Raw genomic sequence first — 18,889 nt, 5'->3', positions numbered from 1 at the left:
GTTGCAGTTTTACTGAAGTTTGGTATTTCAGGTTATTTCATGGGTACTAAGTTGAGATTAGGTACAGTACAGTGTTTTATAAATTTAGATATATAAACATCCTTCCTTCTTTAATGGATTATCTTTGGATATTTATCCATGTACGTATTGTACAAAAATTTAGGCTTACAGTCCAGGGCATTTCAAAAATATGCAATAAACAAATTAATTCCAATTTCACACTTCAATATACACTTGACTGAGTATCAAAGATTCTAATTTCCACTCATTAACATAACTTCTGTATCGTTTTATTTCCAATAGCGAACTTGATCTCATGTTTACCAACAGAACAATGTGCAATTGTATCTACTGATTAAAAGTAGACAATCTCAAAAATTTGAGTTTACCTTGATTTTAGAGGTCATATTGAAACACGTGGGTATTATTGTCATGAAAACTTGTTTATTCTGATGAGGCAAATAATTTTTCAGTACATTTTTGGAATCAAGCATAATTGTTGAACTTTAATGAATATCTGTTTATCTAGGCATTAAAGGAAATGAAACTGCAGATACAGCAGCTGATGCTGTTCCTGTCATGATTAGATCATAATACTGTCTAGACTTCCTATTTTGCTTATTAGTAAAGCTTCTGAAAATTCTCTTCAGCTTTTATAAATGGAAGCAAATTATAATCAGAGCATAAATGTGATATTCTGTGTATATTAGAGATAAAGAGAAATTATAAGTTAAAACTGAAGTATTATAATCATGAAAAAGGAAAATAAAGAAAAAATATGCCCTCCTACCAATTTTTGGTTCCTGAACCTGGTTTGCTAGGATTATGTAAAAGACATCTCAACATGTGCAGAATGCATACATAGAATTCCATTTTTTAAAATATAGAATTATAGCCAATTGCTATCTCTCTGGCACTGATCACATGCAGTATGGTATTTTCTCTGTTACTGATGACTATTGCCTCCTGTGTAGAGGAGCTGAGAATTTGTTGTCCAAAGTTCCTGGGGCTCAAGAAATTATGTTGCATTATATTTATTCCACCCATTGAAGAACTGATGGTTAAAAAGAAAAGTTTATCATTACTGTTATATATCCCCATAAATTCTAGACAGTTACATAAAAAATTACAGTTAATCCAAAGAAAAAGCTATTGTCATAAGAAAACTATGGAAGATACAGTAGAGGGTTAAGGCCAGAGACTACTGTTATTCTTAATTCTACAGTTGTATGCATAGCTACCTTGGTGGGCCTGTATGTGCACTGAACCTTAGCGTGAATAGGTTATAATCATAGTAAGGAATGAAGGGTTGACTTGTCTAAAAATAAGGTTGGGGGATTTGTGTATAATTTTAAATTAAGATTGATACGGGCATGTGCGTATTACGTATAGGTATGTGATCCTTTGCCACTTAAAAAAAAAATATGTCTTATGTGTGTGTTTTAATTTTCTAGAGCTTTTTTACTCTTGTGTTTAACCATGTACAATAACAAATATTTTATTACTGTAATTCAGTTTTAAATAATTTTTTTATAATACTGTTTTCTTCTACTTAATTTTACCCTAAGCTGTCAATCTACTGTTCATGGGCTTACAGATAAATATATTTTTTTTTCTATTAAAGATATGCCTGTCTAAATGGGAAACTTAAAATTCTCTTAAATGGAGTTATTGTACTTGGCTTTTGATTTTGTTAGCAAGTTCTTTTTCGTATATATTTCATTTTCTGTTTTTTATTTATTTATTTATTTATTTTTTGCACTAACCAGCCTGCTTTGTGTGCCACACTAACAAAATGTGCCTGCCACTCTGCTGTTTGGTTTTGAATGGTTTGGTTGCTGCTCACAAATTGCATAAGTATCAGGTTTAATTTCATACTGTTGAAGTTGATTTTAATAATTTTTATTGTAGAATAGATTAGCTGTAGTAAAATTTTCCATTAGTCAGTTGATACACTCCTCTACCTAAGTGTTTGATTTTGCAGTTTTCTTTTCTGAACTTTGCATTTGGGCACTTTTTTATCTCCCCCCCCATCTCTCTCTCTCTCTCTCTCTCTCTCGTCTCTCTCTCTCTCTCTCTCTCTCTCACTCTCTCTCTCTCTCTCTCTCTCTCTATTTGTTATGTTAATTCTGTTGTCAGTATTCAGTAGTAATGACTTCCTTTGTCGTCTTGTGAGTTTTGAAATGAAGTTCCAACACCATAATTGTTGCAGTTTCATAAAAAATATCTTAATTCTTCTTTTTTGACCTTACAACATTTTTATATTTAAATTCTTTTTAAACATCATAGAGCTGTACTTTTCGGGGGTGGGGGGGGGGGTGGGGGGGGGGGGAGTGCCTTCAGTGCAACTCACACAGTGCACTGTAGGCATTGCTTAAGGTTCTTTGCAGAGTCCTCTAGACCTCTAGCTGCAACCTCTTTCATTCTTTTTTCTGTAACTTCATATTCTCTTTCTTCTGTCTCACTTTCCACCCTCTAACAATTGTTTCATAGTGCAACTGCAAGGTTTCCTCCTGTTACTCCTTTCAGACTTTCTTAGTGTCCATTTCCTTTTTTGCGCTGAATGCCCTCATAGGTCCCAGCGCTTGGCCTTTGGCCTAAATTCTACAGTCCAATCCAATCTATAGAGCAATACTGAATGCATTTGAGTAATTATTTTGTACTTTAAACATAACCTGCATAGGTAAATGCTTTAAAATGTAAACTTTACTTTAGAGTTAATTGCACTTTTTAAGCTGCTATTGATTTACTGCTTAATATTATTACTTTTCCTATTCTGCATGTTTATTAGTTTTTCTTTGCAATTTGCTTTCCTCTAGTCTCAGAACACTCCTGAACCTGCTGAACCTGAGACACAAATAGATGTGGATGTTCCTTCTGTAGAGGCAGAATTAGAGGCTGCTTCTGCGCCTGTTGTAGAGGCTCCAGTTGAGACAGCTGAGCCAGTGGTAGTGGCCATGCCTGAGTTAGTAGATGAGGCTGTGCCTGAGCCAATAGTAGTGGCTGTGCCTGAGCCAGTATTAGAGGCTGAGCCTGAGTCTGAGCCAGTATTAGAGGCTGAGCCTGAGCCTGAGCCAGTATTAGAGGCTGAGCCTGAGTCTGAGCCAGTATTAGAGGCTGAGCCTGAGCCTGAGCCAGTATTAGAGGCTGAGCCTGAGTCTGAGCCAGTATTAGAGGCTGAGCCTGAGCCTGAGCCAGTAGTAGAGGCTGTGGCCATTCCTTCTGCTGAAGCCTTGGAACCAGTAGCTGAAGGCAATGCTGTTTCTGAGGAAACAGAAGCTGGAGAACCTTCAGCAAAAGCAGAGGTTCCCATTGAAATTTCGCATGGAGCTTCACAATCTATTAATGAAGAGCACCCCATCCCTGTGCAGGAAGAGAAGGAGCGTGCATTCCCTGTCGACAGTGATGTTCCCGAAGATGTTTTGGACAATATTGAGGAGCAGATAGTTCCTCATGAAGAAGCAGCTGCTGTGGAAGAGGAGAATATCCCAATTCCCCCTGTCACTGAAACTGATACTGTCTCCTCCCCTGAAGTGGATGAGAAGAAAGAAGGGGGGGAGCCAGTACCTGTAGAAGAAGTTATCCCTGATCCCATCTACATTCAACCTCTACAGGGAGATAGTGAAACACCTATTGAAGGGACTGCAGATGCCAAAAGTATGTATGGAAAAGCAGATATAACCAGCAACGTAGATTATGAAATTCGTGAAGAATTAGATGCTGCAGAAAAAGTTATATCTAAGGTTAGTGCAAATTCATACAAAGTTTTGATCTGTGGGTGGTATGAGAAGTACCTGATTTGGTAGTTGGTATATGTATGTGTGTGTGTGTGTATATATAGAGAGAAGCTTTATGTTTATAAATATTAAACCGCAAAAACCACTTCATTTCTAATTCAAATTACCTGAGGAATAACTGACACCCGCACTACTAAGTGCATCTGCCCTGCCAGGATTCATACCTATGCATTTTGGGTTCAATACAGAAGTAGACAGTAGATTTATCTATTTGGTTATATTGAGAGTGACGTGATTTTGACTCTACATATTCCTGTCACATTCAGGTTCAATACATAGAACTGAAATTAGTCCATCTTTTCCACCATGATAGGTGATTTCTAAGTTTGTAGCACTTGGATAATTTTGATAGCTTTGTCACTTATACACATGTGACTTTTATTTACACATTGGTTTTTTTATACTCATATATTAAGCCGCAAATACCCCTTAAGACTGAATTCAGTTTAACCTGGGAATAACGTCAGCAAAAGAAATTTATGTGTATATGTCACACTATTTTCTTGAGGAAAGTAATGACCATGTACAGGAAAACAAGTGCTTATTTACATGTTATTTCTGCTTAATTTAAAGGCCACTGTGGACTGATTGGCTGAGGGGCTGGGTTTAGGCCTTAAATTTTACTTGGTAGGCTGGAGCACTGGCTATTCTGCTAGTCAGTTATATTTTCCAGGCATCAGTGTATGATTAGGAGGGAGATGAGTTTGAAAACAAATTGGGAAAGATGGTTTTCTCTCAGTTCAAAGTGCTTTCAGGTAATTAACCCTTAAACGCCGAGCTGGTATTTCCGAAAATGTCTCCTGTATGCCGGCGGCATTCGGGAGTGAGCGCCGAAGCAGAAATTTTTTTTTTTTTTTTTTTCAAAAAATCACAGCACGCTTAGTTTTCAAGATTAAGAGTTCATTTTTGGCTCCTTTTTTTCATTGCCTGAAGTTTAGTATGCAACCATCAGAAATGATGAAAGTATCATTATCATATATAGATATTGGAATATATGACAGCGCGAAAAAAAAATTTCATATATAATTGTATACAAGTCGCGCTGTGAATAAAACAGTTAAAGCTAATGAGTTAATTATTTTTTCATTGTATTGTACACTAAATGGCAATGATTTTGGTATATAAAAAATTGTAAAAAGATCAAAGCAACACAGAGAAAATATTATCACAATATGATGCATGAATTCGTAACGCGATGACGTAAAAAAAAAGTTTTTTTCAAAAATTCACCAAAAATCAAAATATTGTGCTAGAGACTTCCCGTTTGTTGCAAAGTTAAGGTAATAGATTGAATATTACTAGACTGTAAGTGTTGTAGCTCACAATTGCAGTTTTCGACCATTTCGGTCAGGTTAAAGTTGACCGAAGGTCAAATTTTTTCTATTTATTGTTATTTATATGAAAATATTTCAAATCTGATAAAAGCTACAACCATGGGTTGTTTATTGTTGTATTCTACATGAAATTGCGCACACTTTCATATATAAAAAATTATGTAACGGCTAATATAAAATGGTGCAAACATTACAACAATATGACGAAAAAATTTATGATTTTTTCGGAAGTTACCGCACGGATGTAAGGAAAAAGTTTTTTTTCAAAAATTCACTATAAATCAAAATATTTTGCTAGAGACTTCCACTTTGTTACAAAATAAAGGTAAATGATTGAATATTACTAGAATGTTAGTTTTAGCTTACAATTACGTTTTTTTTTACCATTTCTTCGAGTCAAAGTTGACCAAAGGTTGAAATTTTGGCACTTCTCGTTATTTATATGAAAATATTTCAAAGCTGATAAAAGCTACAACCATGGGCTGGTTTTTGTTGTATTCTACATGAAATTGTGCACATTTTCATATATAAAACTCTGTAACAGCTAATATAAAATGGTGCAAAAATTATGTTAAAGTGACAAAATAATTTCTGAGATTTGTCGCTTATGCTTTTTAGTGTGAAAATAAAGAAATTCGCGCATGCATGCCTGGGTAACGCTTGTAAACAAAACAACAGCTTGATCCGTGAACTCCCAGCATCCCTCAAGGTGCGTGATTCAAAAGTTTTCGCCAAGTAGGCCTATAACTATTTTTCCGCAAATTAAAAAAAAAAATTTTTGCGTCGACGTTTCATACATCAATTAAGCACCCAACAGACAATTTTCGTCAGCGTTTAATACGTCCAATAGGTGTTTAAGGGTTAAGGCAGCTATAGTCCTTTTCAGAATTGATTATTTTGAATCTTAGGAACTCTTTTCTCCCATGGACTTGAAGTGGTGTAAGTGGTTTGAGATTCACATATGAGATCACTTGGTTATTTCAGTGAAAGATTTGGGGTTAGCTTTCATCCATATGGCTTTTGAATTGATGTAAAACATTAGTCATTCTAAGTGCCTATTCAGTCAGAGCTGGATTGTTATTATTATTAGTTGTGATGTTTTATTGTAATTAATCATGAGAGATAGTTAGTATGTCTTGGGTATTACATAACATTATAAAATGTCTTGTGCAGCCTTCTCCTTCTCTTGGTAATGGTTATGCTTAAATGTCCTCATAGAAGAGCTTGTTTGGAGGGGAGGTATCATCTTTTTGTTGGTGGTATTGTTTTCCTTGTGTGGTTTATGCAATGTGTGTCTTATGCAATGTTTGATGGCCAGACAATTGGTTTAACAGAAAAGTTGAAGTATAAGATACTATCATCTTTGTAGATATAGGAAACCTCATGAACGATACCAATATTTTTAGCAGCATTAGTTGTTATTTCTTTGCCATGAAGGAAACTTTTTTTTTTTTTTTTTCTTCAAAGTATTACAGTGTCATCAACATCCAGAGTCACTTGAGTACAGTACTACTGTAAAGTGTAAAGTATGTTCAGTGAATCATAAATTGGGATTGTAGCATGAGATAATTTGATTAATGTCCTAGTTTTCATTAATTGAAAGTTATCATTTTACAATGTCCTTTTTTGTTTCATTTACTAACTATGCAGTATATTTATTATTTTAGTTTTGAAGTCTAATCAGGAATAATTACCAACTGCAGTGGTCTAGACATTACCTTAAATTTTAGCTAAGAGCAATTCTTCATGGGGAAATCACACTCAAAGGCTTGTAGGTTTTGAAAATGTGGTAACAAATTGTAATAATTTCATTTACATGAAATGGTTATATACTATTCAGACTTGCTGCTGTACTTCTGACATTTAAGTGTACCCCATGTTTTGATGATGTCTCTCTACTACTGTGTTGTGTTCATTTATTGAAAAGACTTGTTTTGAAATATTGTAGCCCAAAATTTTTTACATTGGACATTTTTTAATTAAAGCTAACCTGAGATGAGAAATGACAAAATTTTAATCAATGAGGAATTTAGCTGCCATGTAAATGACTATGTGAATAAGTATATTCTCCCTCTTCATCATTGAAGTTGATATTTCAAGTTTTTCAGCAGCAATGGAAGAGTTATTTGTTACTTAGATGCATGCTTTGGAAGAAGTAAAGATTTGTTGATGATCTTTTGCATGACAATTGGTAATCTTCAGGAGAACCCATTCCTGGAGAATTGTTGGTTTTGTTCAGACTGTGATTATGTTATGGGCAAGAAATACATTTCGAGTTGTATCATGGTTAAGCTAGGTATTAGTTGATGGTAAGTGTAAATGATGTTACAACATATCTTTGATTATTATTGAAATGTGATTTAATAGTACGTAATTGGGTTTTTGAGTTGACTGACATTTGCAATTCTAGAAACAAAGTTTTTTTTTTTTTTTTTTTTTTTTTTTTTTTTTTTCCATTAGAAGGTGGTAAACTGTAATTGTGCAAGGTTTTTAATTTGTCATATATGTTGTACCTCTTCATTTATGCTTTCAAACCTATTTCTAAGAATGATCTGAATTCTTGTGTGTTTTAGTTGAAAGTCTGAAAGTATTGACAGTCTCTAGGCAAAGATTCTTCAAGTATTTCTTTTCCTTAATTATTGGACCCTGAAAAATGCTTGCTTCAGCCGAAAGTTTATTGCATTAGGCAAAATATGGCTTCATTCTATCACAACGTTATTGCCATAAAATTTCATATATACTATATTACTTTTGAAAAATTGGATTTCCTTTTCATTTTATTTCATATGTTGGGTTGCTCACGAAGATGAGTCCCAGTAGTTGCTGGACTGCTCTTGGGTGCTCAGTGTTTGTGTTTGGACAGTTCAGTAAATTTGTGTGGTGGGTATATATTTGTTTAATATTTGGTCACTGGTCCGTATCCAATCATTTGTAATTTTTTCTTTCTGTTTTTATTTATAAACTTTCATTTATTCATGTGTTTGTGTTATGATTTGCTTCCAGATAAAAGTAATGGTTTTGGGAGGTTTTGGGGAAAATTTTGTCCTAACAGTGATAATAATAGTCACCAAGGAATTTTGCAAAACTATTTTAGCTGCTCATTAGGGTACTAATTTCTCTTATTGTTCATTCCCTTAGATGCTGCTTTCAGGTTTTTGTTTCACAGAAAACACATCCCATAGGGAGGCACTGTTTTCATTGTGCCTTGAATAACTGTAGATAGTACTTTAAGTCTATTCCATTTTGTTTCTTCTCTCTTAGCTGTTTACCTTTTTGAAGTGTACTTTGATCCATTTTCAATTCTCATTTTTAAAAAATGTCTTCTGGTAAGCCCAGTACAAGTAGTCCAGCAGTGTTATTCAGAGTTCTGTTTGAACTTTTGTATAATGATAACAGCACAGAAAGGATGGAATTCATAATTTTGAAGGCCATTGAGTATTCAAGGAAATGGAGGTTTAAGGTTGGTCCTTTTATTTCTGATGTAGACAATAGGATTTTAGTGATGCTTTTTCAAGTCAAATGAAAACTCCCCAAATGTGTCCATACCCTTTTATGAGTAACATAAACCCCAGATAAATACAACATGATCTTAGTGCACCAAATGGATTATTCTGCTGATGCATGAGAGAGAGAGAGGGCTCCTTCCATATTTTATTATTATTATTATAATTATCATTATTGTTACGTATTATTATTATTATTATTATTATTATTATTATTATTATTATTATTATTATTGAAAATCAGCAAACTTTTGTATAGACTGAACCTAAAAGGGCATTAGCTTGCAGAGCATGCTTCCACATAGTTAAATGCCTATAGTATTTAAAATTGAAAAAGTAGATACCATAAATAAAAGTATATGCTTATAAAATTATTTTTTTCACTCTAAAATCAGCAGTGAAAGTCAAAATAGTTAAAGCTATGGTGCAAAGCACCTTGAAGTAGCATCACAGCTCCTCTTTTACCCTCGAGCAGTGACATGAAATCAATAATCCTGCCAGGAAAGACCACTCCTTACTTTATTTTACATACAAGGAACTGATGTCTTTTGGTGCTTGGTTGAAATGCTAATTGAGGTTAGTCACCTTTGCTGTCTTTGCCAATTGCATAATTTCTAATCACAATTTGGCAGTTGTTTGTTTCTTGTAAATTCTCTTTCTTTCTTACCTAATAGTTTTTCACATTTAGTTCTGTTATCTTTCAACTTTGGTTTCGTGTTTGTCATCACTGGAAAAGAAAGTCTGTGTGTAAAGTAATATTGGTTAACTGCTTGTGCTGGTGCTTCAACATTGGTCCAGTGTATAATAAAATATTTCTATTTGGTAAGTTTGATTCTTTGATATGTTTGTTTTGTAGGTTTCCAATTTTTTTGCATTATGTCAGGCCTCTCTGATGATCTGGCTAGGTTCAAAATTGATGTTGCCCTATTATTGTAAAACAAGGATATTTTTAAATGACTCCTGTACTTGAGAGTATACTTGGTCTTGAGACGGAAACTAAGAAAAGCGTAAAGATGGAAATTAAGCATATATTTGTTTTAGTCTGTGCAGTAAGATCAAAATTCATCGTACATGCCATAACATTTGCATAATGTGAGGTTCGGCTGCTGCCATCATTTTCCATGGCAGATAAAAACATTTTGAGTTTTAAGGGATTAGCAGTATGGAACTTAGGATGTAGATATACTATATAAATATACTGTATATCCTATTTGATTTATTTCTTTATATTTACTTTTTCTTTCTAGGGTCCCTAAATTCCTTCATCCTTCCAGCTAACATCCTTCCATCCTTTTTATTTCCTGAATGATTTCCTGTGTTCTTCAATTTCCAATGGGGACATTTTTTTTTTTTCATTTCTTTCTCGCCCTTTAGTACATTTCTTTAGAACTGAAATTGTAGTAATATTAGATTTGACTTAGCCAGTAAACCTTGTCAAATATATCCAGTCTGGCTGCTTGTAAATATCTTATGGTGGTAATTGTGGTGCATTTCATGATTTATGAATAATGCTGAATGGTGCTTTTTGTTACTTATACAAGTTGATGAAGGTTTTTGTTAATTTTAATTATTTGAAGGTGCTTATATTTTGTTTCTGGTGTAAGCAGGTGCTTTTTTTTATATTTGCATTGGAAGTCTGCAATTCTGTGTTATGTCTTTATCTCATCTTGTGGAAACTTTTGGTACAGTACATATAACATTTTTCATCATTGGCTCCATATAGAATTCATGTTTATACTATGAATGTGCCAATAAGAATATCAGCTTGTGTTTTTGCTTTTTCATTAGATAAATTTTCCTGTTATTCAGTTTTGTTTATTTTTTTTATTTGAGGATACAGTACCTTTCAAGATGTACAAGGTTTCAGGCATAGTCATTACCACCCTGAATTCTCAGGTAGAAATTTAGCATTACTTTTACCACAAACATGGAATCTGGATCTCATGAGAGCCAGGGTAGAACTGCAGGGATGTCTAGTTAAGTATCACTGATCAGGCCTGATAGAAAAACATAGAATTATACACGACCATAGTACTGTACAGAGTCTCTTATACGGAGCAGTAGGTCTTTGTGCTAAGAGAATACACAAATTGCAGCTGTCAGGGTTTAGATTGTAATAGTTAAACTTTTTGTAATTACATGGGCTCAGTATACAGGGGAAGTATATTCTCTTAGAGGTTTCCTGCTGTAAATGGTGAAAGTATTGCTAAATTATAGTACTAGTAGTAGTAGAATCAACTGTAGTTTGTTCATGCAGGGTTACACATAGGTCACATTAGAGATCTTCCATAACTCAGATGTTGTAATGTTTTACTTTTCTGTTGCGTGCTTATCTCTCTTTCTCTCTGCCTCATATATTTCAGTGCATGCAACAGGGTTGCAATATGTTTTCCTCTAAATGGTTACCTGTGCATGTTAATTTTTTGCGATTTAAAAAAATTCTCTCAAGTTGTAATTTTTGTTTTCTGTGGGTTGTATAGCTTTAGAGGTTGGTGAATATTTTTTCTTTAAGTAACCTCAAGTGTGAATGAAAATTTAAAAGTTGTCAACAGTGTTTGTCACAAAATATATGTACATTATAAGCTCTATACAGTTGAAAATAACTCAATAGTGCCTTTCAGCTGTTTAAGTTGTTGATGCTGTGGTTCAGTTAAGGGACACAAACTACTGTGTGAGCAGCTTACATGCAAGTTCATACAAAGAAAGCACATTGGAACTTAGGGTTCTTAAGATTGCATTATATCTGATGGTCTCGCGTTTTCTTGATTATCATGGCTGTTTATTTGCCAGTGTTTCACACTTTCAGTCAAACCTATTTTTATCATAGAGTTTAGTGCTTTGTGAAGGCCATCCAGTTGTGACTCAATGAGAAGTTTCCAGTATTTTCATGTAGTGATTCCTTTTTTATTTAACTTTCTAAGGCTTCATGGTGGTGTGAAAGTGTTGGATGTAGTTTGTAATATTATAGAAGTCTTTATGGAAACCTTTTGAAATTCTTTCTAATTGACAGAACCTAAGGGCATCATATTTGAGGATTGAGTTTTTTTTATTTTTTTATTAAAAAGAGAAATTTTTTGTGCAGTACTGCAATATATACAGTATTTATTTGAATTTTTTCTTCTTTTTTTTCAAGTCGCTGGACACTAAATACGTGATGTTGAAACCGAAAGTTACACATGTACACATTTCACTGTTAAGTTTTCTGTTTTTTTCTTTTTTGTTCCCAATCCTTAAATATTCCATCCTATTCCATAACCTTATTTATGCTTCTCTGGGTACATGTAATTGCTTTTATTTTCTGTGTTGCTTGGTCTTTGGTTGTTACAATTTCTTGATAACCCATAATTTATTCATTCTTTTGCCTGTGTTCTGATATATTTATCTGTCCACTTTTTCCTTCTCTGCTCTCTTGCATATTTTCCTTCTACAACTCCATCCACTGAACTTTTCCTTGTTTCAATGAATTTTGACCCCAAAATCCCTACTTGACCTGTAGAACCTAAGAGAAGCCCTTACTACCTTTGGGTCCATTCTCCAAAACAACCCAAAATCAGCAAGAGCTTTGTATGGCCGGGCTTTATGTTTGGACCGCCTAGCTGAAGAAGAGCGTTCTAACTCAAAATTAGAGCAAGCCATTGTGACCTACCGAGGTGTCATTGATCTCGCTGATGAGGATCCAAGTTTAGTGCCTCTGCCTCTTTTGCGCTTAGCAGCGGAAAAGTGCCTTGATCGAATGCGCTTCCGAGGTTTGTATGGATGTAAATTTAAGTTACTTTATTGTTGAAGTAAATGATTTTTTAGTGTCATTTTTATTTATATTTCTGAGTCTTACTTGGTTAACATTTTGTATCATCTGAAGATGCAATAGTAGCAAAGGTTAGCCATAAGTATTTGTGCAATCCTGTCTAAAGAATGACTCCTTTGTTTAAGGTGTAGACTTTTAAGTTTGAAGCACTTATTGATTTGTGTATGATATTAGTAAAATCCATTAACAGTCATTTCATTTGTCAAAGTGTCTCTCAGCTAACCTTCTAAGGAAGAAAGAAAACTCGCTTAATAAGTTTGCTAGTGCTTACTGTCTAAGGCTTTTATTCTTCTTTGTCCACCAAAATTTAAGTAGCTGTTCCTGTTCAATGTGCTTGAGCAGCTCCGTGTAAAGGTAACCAGGATACTATATTGAAACAAAAGATTGTAGTTTTTTTAACTAGAGTCCTGTTGTTCACCAGATATTTCAAATTTAAATGAGGAACCTATGGATTTAGTTCACAATAAGCCTTAAGAAAACTAAAATTTCTTACATTTCAGGGAAACAGAACCATAATACCATATTCAAGTGGTTTCAAATGCAGAAGCACTTCCTACTTTTCCAAAAAGTTGTCCTTCATTTGTTGTTAGAGTAGCACCTACAACCTGCTTGAACCAGGTTCTCCTAATACTTTGACTAGTCCTAAGAGTACTGTTTTGGAGGTTTAGACGAGGTCAGCAACTAATAAAAAAGATTTCAGGGATATAATTTTAGGTGCAGGCTCAAACAGATATGGCCAATCTATGACAACTCCTCAGTTTCTACCTGACTATAGAGTGAGAAGATTTTGTAAATTTACTGAAAACTTTTATTAGCTCAAGAGCTTCTTGTATATGGATAGAGTCTTATCCTTACTTAAGTGTCAGTTAGCAGTCTCCAGCTTAATCAGATAATCTGAGCAGATACATATGTGAGTTCTGGCAGTTACCAACTAGTTACAATGCAGATTAGGAGCTAGAGGCTTCTGTCTCTCTAGAAAGTTCCTCATTCAGAGAATATCTAAGCCTGGAGAATTTTCCTCCTTAGCAGTTTGTCTTGTAGTTTAGGATGATCATCATTGCTTGATTAGTTGTGGCCTCAGGAAAAGGTACACATCCATGAAGAAATATTTTGTTTTCGTATTGTCAGCTTGCAAAAAAAACTTAAGATTGGTTCATGCAGTTTGTAGAAAGGCTTGATTCAGTGCTACCAAAGCAGCTATGAGGAATCTAGAAATGTTTTCTTAGCAAAGTATGAAGACTATTTTCAAACAAGTATTCACTGGCTGCTCTATGAGCAAGAACTCATGCTGGCATAAGGTCAACTAAATCTAAAACAACATTTCAAACTCCAGCAAAAAGGAAAGCCCACTGTATATGCCTATCAGTAATGTTGATTAGAGAAAGGGTCAAGCCAAATCCCCTGGTACATCTCCAGAAACGTTGAAGGTTGTGTGAGAATTGCTAGTAGAACCTTTCTGGAAGTGACTCTGACATGCAACATCAATGACCCTGTTAGTTTTTACTACAGAAAACCAACAATCAGTCAGTTTCTAGTGAGAGGCCCTTTTTGTATTTTTAGTACTCATAGATTTTGAGCCATACAAGCATAACTCAGAAAAGTTCCATGTCCTTGATGGATGAGGAAGTAAGGTCAATAATGAGATAGGTAGCAATAGAAGAGGTTTTAGATGCCTCCCCTAGCTACTGCAGCAGTACAGATTTTTCATTGTTCCAAATGTAACTAAAAGCTGGGGTTCCATCATCAGTCTCCCCCCCCCCCCCACCCCGCAACCCCAACCAGTATCTCCAGTTGACTTCCCTTCTCAAAGAAATGGTTTATGTTGGCCTGTCAGTCCATGCTTCTGTACTGTTTGGATTGATCACTGATCCTTGTGTATTTACCAGTGTTGTTACATCTTTTAGTCATTTGGCACAAGAGCATGACAGAACCCTGCCCCCTCCTCTAATGAAACCTCCACTGATGAATACCCCATAAGACATTACTCATAATTGGTTAGACATATTCATTAAGGCCATTGGTAACAGCATGATATGTAGTTCCTCCAGCTAAGAAATTCTCCAAATATCAATCCCCTTATCATTTCCCTCTCTGATTTCCCTGAAATGGAGACTCATTTCATTCCATAAAGAAATTCCCAGTGCTTGGGCTTGTCCCTAAATTTCATAATCCATCCATTCCATAAAGAAAGGTGACTAAAAGGCTTTTGAAGATAATGCCCTGAAAGTATCAAGTTTATATCCAGTAATCCATACAACACAAAATCCTCTGCTTAACTACTTCTCTAGGTACAAGTGATTTAAAGTAGTTCTCTTAGATGGTCCTTCTCTCTTATCTGTAGCTTTTGTGATTCTTGTTATGGGACATGAAAGCTAGAATCCTCACTGCCTAAGTTGTTATGACTGGAAGTTATGAGCTTATAATAAACAAGTTTGATTTTTAATCGACCCCATAATGTTTACCTAATTGCTTGCATTCCAATTTTTTTTACACCTCTCCTTCTTCACATGCGTAGGCTATAAATGACTGACTGGAGAGTCTATTGTTTTCTTAAACTTGAATATACATACCTCTCAGAGATTGAGTACTTATGACAGTCAGAACTGTTGTGCCTATTGTGCACTTACTGTATGGTAAGCAAGGCTGAAGTATTTAATTTCTTCCAACAGGATTCATTTGTGGAATATTTTGGCAAATGGAATGGCTATGCTTTTTGATTATATGCCAAACACTCCTCTTTTGGTTTCTAATTTTAGAAATTTGTATGTTTTTATGATATTTTTACTAATCTATCTGCAAATAGCCAGACATACAAATTCTTAGTTTTGCTTGCGTAAAACAATTTTTCATTATTTTGTTATCATATCCATTGCACTCACCAGGGTTCTTTGGAAAAGCTGTGAGAGTCCAGCAACGACTTCTACAAAGGTTTCCAGATGATTTAGCTCTCAGAAACCAGATGGGCGTAACATATCTTCTGATGCACCAGCCAAGTGCAGCCAAAGAAGTTTTTGAAGCTATACTAGAAAAGTGGCCAGAGGATGGTTTCGCACAGGTAACTAACAATGAAAAGTCTTAATGTATAGCTTTACAGTAGCTGTGGCCACTAAGGAATGTAGTAAGAAAAGTAGTATATATAATTTTATACCATCAGAGGGCCATCAGTCATACAGTACCCATATTAGTTGTTAAGAATGTCCCCAGCATCTCGGTTATTTGTTTTAACAGACAAAAGAAAAGTGATTATTCTTTCATAAATTAATTGGAGGCTCAGATAAGAACCAGATACCCTCTTCACTGCTTGTGAGTACACAACACTGTTAAGAACTCTTTATCAGAATTTTCCCAGTTTTCTCAACAAATATCCATTCATAACTCATCACTATTCATTATTCCATCTTATTTTTGCATGTTTTATTGCAATTTTATCACCACCTACCACCACAATACACCTTTTTTTTTTTTTGTCTACTACTGGGTATTGTCAGCACCAGTTCTACCTGCAAGTAATATAGCTCATTTCCCTTTTTGTCAATTTAGACTTTGGACATTGTCTTCCATAATATAGATTTGTTCATACGTGAACAAACCTTCGGTCTTAACAATAGGATAATTTCTAGCGCCTAGCTGGATCCGGTTAAAAAACAGATGAAAACAAGGAATCTTGTGATATCTGGCAACGCATGTGTGGAGCGGGTGAAGAATGGTCGAAGACCATTCACCTACAACAACGCGCCAGTCTTTGACCGCCTGGGCGAGAGTCGTGTTAACCTCTCTTGGCCTTTACCCAGTTCATTGCCTGTTTCGCTTGTGTTTTGTGTGTGTGTGTGTGTGTTTGGCTGATATTATGGCTTCTTTGCTCCTTGTGCCCCAGAATTCCAGGTTTTCCGTGTTCTCGTTTTTTGGCTTCGGCAGCGACTGACCCCCACATCACGTATAGTAGGTCCCATTCTATATTTTTTGTACTATAACGAATCCTTGCACGGAATGCCAGGCATGGCCTTAAGAGCAGTGGAAATCTTTTTATAGCAAAAGAGAACATCGAAGGGTTTCGACTCTTCCTTCATGGGAAGGTTTTTCACCTCTTCCCGATGCTTCGTCTCCATGCAGTATTCAACCCCCTTGGTAGCGTTGTTCCTGTATCTCCTTCCTTTTCTTTCATTGATTTGTCGATGGAAGTATTGGGAGGCCACCTGGCTGATGTTTGTAATGTTGCCCCTTCTTCTTCGGGAATTAATTTGAATCCTGGGAAGGGGGAGGCTTTTTTCATCATTCTCATTTCTTCCAGAGTCGGAGGTGTCCAAGATGGCGGCAATTGGAAGATGCTTGGGCTGGGGGGTACCCCGTCCTTGGAGGGGTTGCTTGCAGACTTTTTGGAGGCTTGCTACCCCCCTCCTCAGGCTGGCCAGGCCATCCCCCCTCCTCCTGGCCTCGTCTTCGTGGGTAGCTGAGGTCAGCTATCTTGTATTGCTCCGCCCGTGACTGTTGCCGCTTCTTCGAGTCTGAGGGAAGCAGTGGCGTCCCACGTTGATGACATCACGGGATCCGCCGTTGTGTATTCCTTCGCCAGTGGTGTCTGATTCCTCTTCACACCGAGGGGAAGCCTTGACGTTATCACCACTTTTGACGTCATCACCACTTGTGACGTCACTCCCATCAATGACGTCATCATCTGACCACTGCCTCTCTTCAGTCGTGACGTCATCTCTGCCGCCCAATTCGCTACATCTCTCTTCCATGTCATCGGAGCCTTCTCTTGCAGATCAGCCTGAGGTTATATGCCAGGCAGTGTTTAAGAGGTTGGACTCTGTTTTGGATGTTAAGTTGGCTGCCTTGTTGGTTGGGAGGATTGGAAGGAAACACGTTGCTTCGTCTCCGCCTCCTGTGAAGAGATCGCTTAATGAACAAGTACCGTCTTCGTCTCCCTCTTCCCCCTCTACGCCACGTCGGCGTATCAAGCATTGAAAGGCTAAGGACTTTGCTCTTTCTTCGCCTATGTGGGAGGAACTACGCTCCTTCTTCTCCAAGGCCTATTCATCGCCGTAGGATCTCAAGGCGCCTGTCAATAGATCGAAGGTGGTGAGCGCGAAGTTGCTGCAGCAGGAGTGTTTGCCTGCCCTTCTCTCTGATGCTTCTAAGATTTCGATTCTTGAGGATTGTCCTTCGATCTTTAGTGTTCGGGATTCCTCTCCAACTCACGTTCGTAAGTCTACCACAGCCGTGACCATTCACAGACATGTTAATGAATCATCTGTTGGAGGAGAACATAGTGATGTTCCTATTGTTATAGTGGGTTCGTCTCGTGAGCCGAGGTGTGAACCCAGCCCAGACAGGTTAGTTGGTGTTTCGGGCTGTTTGGCTGCTGATCCTACCATAAATTTTAATGAAGAAGTGCCTTAGAGGAGCCTACACATCCTTCTCATCATCGGTCTCCGTTGCCGGAGCAGGAGGAGGGAGACACGCAAGAGTTTTTGTCTTCCTTTTCAGAAGTTGTTGATCTCATTCGTGGGTTCAAGGATTTGGAAAGTAGGTCTCTGTCGTCTTCCCTCCTTCTTGCTTGGAAGCCTTGGTGGGAGCTACGCAGGATCCCAAATCTTCTCTCTAGCTTCCCTAAGGTTAACGTCGCTTCACTCTAGGGGCTCTGCCAAGCTACTACTACTCCCACCTCTCACGGGACTAGGAAGTACTTTGCTATGAACTCTACTTTTTTGATGTCGCGCCATCTTAACCCAGACGTCATATGCCTGAAGCCGGGATTGACTTGGGAGCAGGTATGGCCGGTGGCTCTGTCCTTGTCTCCGCAGGTTGCCTCAGCATTGGAGTTTATGGCAGCCTCCATGTTGCTCATGGTTTCTTGGCTGGACTTCTTGTCTGCGTTCATTGCCAAGATAGCTTCTGACAGGTCCCTTGAAGGGTTGGTGATTGCATCCTTTCTTGCCAATCTGTTGCAGTCTGGAGGCAAGGCGCTTTCGTATGTGGCTCACCTCAGTGTTAATTTATGGGCTAACCTTCTGTTGATTAGAATGTAATAATCCAGTGTCGGGCTGACACCAAAGACAGACTGGTGCACCAGGCCATATCTAAGTCGGAGTCTCGTCCTAGAAGACGTCCGGCTCCTCCTCCCCCTGTCCAGCACTAGTCAAGAAGATCGTCGCTTGGTAGGCCGTTGAGGAATTCGAGTTCGGCAGGGCCTTCCTGTTCAACTCAGCCTAGGTCAGAGGATCAACGTCCCTTTTGCTCTCGTTCCTTTAGACCAAGAAAGGGCCCAAGGGGCAGAGGTAAAGGGGGCTGTCAGTAGGTTAGGCGCCTCTCCCTCTCCTGTGCCATGGAGGGGGTTGCCTAGCGGGCCTTTGGGCCAAGTGGCAGAGTTGTGGGGCGGAGAAGTGGGTGGTAGATGTCCTTCGGGTGGGGTAACTACTGCCACTTGATTTCTCTCCTCTGTTAGACAAA

At 37.1% G+C, this 18,889-nt stretch overlaps 1 protein-coding gene across 5 annotated transcripts in view; it reads left to right on the top strand.

Moving 5' to 3' along the window:
* Positions 1–18,889, top strand: part of LOC135215260 (aspartyl/asparaginyl beta-hydroxylase-like) — a 176,088-nt gene that overhangs the window by 87,409 nt on the left and 69,790 nt on the right. For 3 of the 5 annotated variants that reach the window (XM_064249793.1, XM_064249792.1, XM_064249791.1), the window contains 3 exons: positions 2,820–3,743; positions 12,131–12,380; positions 15,322–15,494. In XM_064249793.1, the coding sequence (XP_064105863.1) occupies positions 2,820–3,743; positions 12,131–12,380; positions 15,322–15,494 (1,347 nt within the window). The remainder of the gene's footprint in view (positions 1–2,819; positions 3,744–12,130; positions 12,381–15,321; positions 15,495–18,889) is intronic. The other 2 variants (XM_064249794.1, XM_064249795.1) reach the window with 2 other exon arrangements.

Source organism: Macrobrachium nipponense, chromosome 5, assembly GCF_015104395.2.
Source record: "Macrobrachium nipponense isolate FS-2020 chromosome 5, ASM1510439v2, whole genome shotgun sequence".
Lineage (NCBI taxonomy): Eukaryota > Metazoa > Arthropoda > Malacostraca > Decapoda > Palaemonidae > Macrobrachium > Macrobrachium nipponense.
Note: the sequence above shows the minus strand (reverse complement) of the source record. Positions and strands in the feature narration are given on the sequence as shown.